Source organism: Lepidothrix coronata, unplaced genomic scaffold (assembly GCF_001604755.1).
Source record: "Lepidothrix coronata isolate B3197 unplaced genomic scaffold, Lepidothrix_coronata-1.0 Scaffold416, whole genome shotgun sequence".
NCBI classification, from domain to species: domain Eukaryota; kingdom Metazoa; phylum Chordata; class Aves; order Passeriformes; family Pipridae; genus Lepidothrix; species Lepidothrix coronata.
This window is the reverse complement of record NW_016690596.1, coordinates 59,068-62,261: the sequence shown is the minus strand read 5'-3', so window position 1 is coordinate 62,261 and position 3,194 is coordinate 59,068. Positions and strand designations below refer to the sequence as shown.

Here is a 3,194-nt window from a genome sequence, read left to right as displayed (position 1 = left end):
TGGAATCAGCCCAACTCTCCAACCTCTCCAGGTCCCTCTGCAGAGCCCTCCTGCCTTCCAGCACATCAACACTCCCCCAGCTTGGTGTCACCTGCAAATTTACTGATGATGGACTCAATCCCCATGCGTTTCGCTCTGTCCTGGTGATGTCCCGGCCCCGTAACTGTGCTCTGCTCCTCTCCCCCTTTTCCAGATGAGATCAGGACCGGCCCCTACCACGGGCTCTTCCACCCGGAGCAGCTCATCAGCGGCAAGGAAGACGCCGCCAACAACTACGCCCGCGGCCACTACACCATCGGCAAGGAGATCATCGACACCGTGCTCAGCAGGATCCGCAAGATGGTGAGAGGGATGTCGGGATTGCCGTGGAATCCTGGGATATCGGGGGGGCTAGAGCTGTGGAATATTAAGGAATATTAAGGTATCACGGGATATTAAGGGGAGCTTAATATCCCAACTCTCCCTGTAGCGGGTCTACTATCCCGGGTTGCTTCAACCTGGCCTTGGATGCTTCCAAGGATGAGGCAGCCTGTTCCAGGAGCCTCAGCACCAAGAATTCCCATTATCCGACCTAAATTCCCCCCTTTTTCAATTTGTACCCCTTATTCTTTATCCTATCACTGCAGGTCCTGATGAATTTTAAGTTGACACGTTTAAAATAACACCTCTAAATAAATAACTCGTTTGTGGACACCGCGGTTGAACTTCGGGTTTGGGGGAAAAGTCTTAAAATAAAAAAAGACAAAAACTCAGAACCAAAAAAAAAACCACCCCATATCTGTGTGATTTCCAAGAGCTGCTGCTGCTGCTGCTGGGATTTGTTTTGGGGGCTCAGCAAAGCTTTAATGGAGGTGCTCGGCCTGGGGATACACGGAGTGAATCCCCTCAGGAAAGGGCTCTGAGTGGGATTCGTCCCTGGTTTTCTTTGGGATTAAGGGCTGGGATAACTGAGAGATAAACAGGCCTCGTTCTGCCGCAGGCTGACCAGTGCAGCGGCCTCCAAGGGTTCCTGGTCTTCCACAGCTTCGGGGGAGGCACCGGCTCCGGCTTCACCTCCCTGCTCATGGAGCGGCTCTCCGTGGAGTACAGCAAGAAATCCAAGCTGGAGTTCTCGGTGTACCCGGCCCCGCAGGTGTCCACGGCCGTGGTGGAGCCCTACAACTCCATCCTCACCACGCACACCACGCTGGAGCACTCGGACTGCTCCTTCATGGTGGACAACGAGGCCATCTACGACATCTGCCACCGCAACCTGGACATCGAGCGCCCCACCTACACCAACCTCAACCGCCTCATCGGCCAGATCGTCTCCTCGGTCACGGCCTCGCTGCGCTTCAACGGCGCCCTCAACGTCGACCTCATCGAGTTCCAGACCAACCTGGTGCCCTACCCGCGCATCCACTTCCCGCTGACCACCTACGCGCCCATCGTGTCGGCGGAGAAGGCCTACCACGAGCAGCTCTCCGTGCCAGAGATCACCAACGCCTGCTTCGAGTTCTCCAACCAGATGGTGAAGTGCGACCCGCGGCGCGGCAAGTACATGGCCTGCTGCCTCCTCTACCGCGGCGACGTGGTGCCCAAGGACGTCAACGCCGCCATCGCCGCCATCAAGACGCGCCGCTCCATCCAGTTCGTCGACTGGTGCCCCACGGGCTTCAAGGTGGGCATCAACTACCAGCCGCCCACCGTGGTGCCCGGCGGCGACCTGGCCAAGGTGCAGAGGGCCGTGTGCATGCTGAGCAACACCACGGCCATCGCCGAGGCCTGGGCCCGCCTCGACCACAAGTTCGACCTCATGTACGCCAAGAGGGCCTTCGTGCACTGGTACGTGGGCGAGGGCATGGAGGAGGGCGAGTTCTCCGAGGCCAGGGAGGACCTGGCGGCGCTGGAGAAGGATTACGAGGAGGTGGGCAGGGACTCTGCGGACGGGGAGGAGGAGGAGGAGGAGGAGGCCGAGGAGGACGAGTACTGAGGGGACGCGGCGGAGCCAAACCTCAGAGACCTTCCGTGCCGAGGGCCTGGAGGCATCAGGACCGTCCCTTGGCATGTTAAACCTTCCCCTGCTTCGTGTAGTCCTGGGTGTCCTGAGCTTTGCCACGCTGCTGTTTTATCGCTGAGTTAAGGCCTGGCTTAGTGTCCCGCCTAGGCAGGAGATATCCCGGTCTCCTCCTGCTCCAGGGGGGGAAAAATGCTACGAGCTGCTTTGGCTGGAATGGCGAAACTCTGGCTCTGGCTTTTGAGTGTAAAAGCACTTTTTTTTTTGGGTTAGGAACGCGCCTGTCCTTCTATGCAACCGCCTTTTTTTGTATGTGAATAAAGACCTTTTTTTTGCCTTTTCGGCTCAGAGAATTCCTTGGATTGTGTGAGGAGGTGCCTCCCGACCTTTTCGGCTCAGAGAATTCCTTGGATTGTGTGGGGAGGTGCCTCCCGACCTCGGGGGGGTTTTGTCCCGAGGAGAAGAGCAGAGGCTGAGCTGGGAGACTCATCATCATCAACCCTAATTACCGCCGCGAGGGAAGTGCCCCCGTATCCTCTGGGAATGCTGCCTGGCCGGAGCTGGACACTCTTCCCAGCTCCAAGAGGAAGCAGGTCTGGGAGCAGGCAGGGAATCCCCGGTGTGATTAAAAAAAAAAACACCCCAAAAACCCAAAACCGACCTGCAACCCCTGAAAAATTCTGGCTGATCCAGCTGGAAACTTTATTTAAAGAGTAGCACAAGTGGCACCTTTTTTTTTTTCTTTTTTTCTTTTTTTTTTGTGGATGCAAAGGAGTAACTGGTTGGAAAAAAAAAAAATCTCCCCTAAACCCTCGGGATTAGATAATAAATCCATAAATTCCCCCCCTTTTTCCCGGTGGTTTTTTAATGGAATCTTCGCTCCCCGGGGTTTTTGCACTGTGTCCGGTGCCAAACTGGGGGTTAAAAAGTGCTTTTTTTTGGTGGGGTTTTGCCTCCTCACCATCTCTGGTCGTTCCCTGAGCTGTGTCCTGGTTGTTGGAGGGTGTTTTAGGAGGGGAAAATCAACCCTCCCAAAAAGGACCTGGGCAGTGTTTTAGGAGGGAAAAATCAACCCTCTAAGAAGGATCTGGAGAGTGTTTTAGGAGGGAAAATCAGCCCTCACAAAAAGGACCTGGATATTATTTTAGGAGGGAAAAATCAACCCTCTAAAAAGGATCTGGGCAGTATTTTAGGAGGG

At 55.2% G+C, this 3,194-nt stretch overlaps 1 protein-coding gene across 1 annotated transcript in view; it reads left to right on the top strand.

The window, feature by feature from the left end:
- The window catches only part of LOC108509859 (tubulin alpha-3 chain), a 10,235-nt gene extending 7,937 nt beyond the window's left edge, over nt 1-2,298 (top strand). The window contains exons 3-4 of the mRNA XM_017839452.1: nt 194-342; nt 980-2,298. Of these exons, the coding sequence (XP_017694941.1) occupies nt 194-342; nt 980-1,972 (1,142 nt within the window). The 3' untranslated portion in view covers nt 1,973-2,298. The remainder of the gene's footprint in view (nt 1-193; nt 343-979) is intronic.
- The last annotated feature ends 896 nt before the right edge of the window (nt 2,299-3,194 follow it).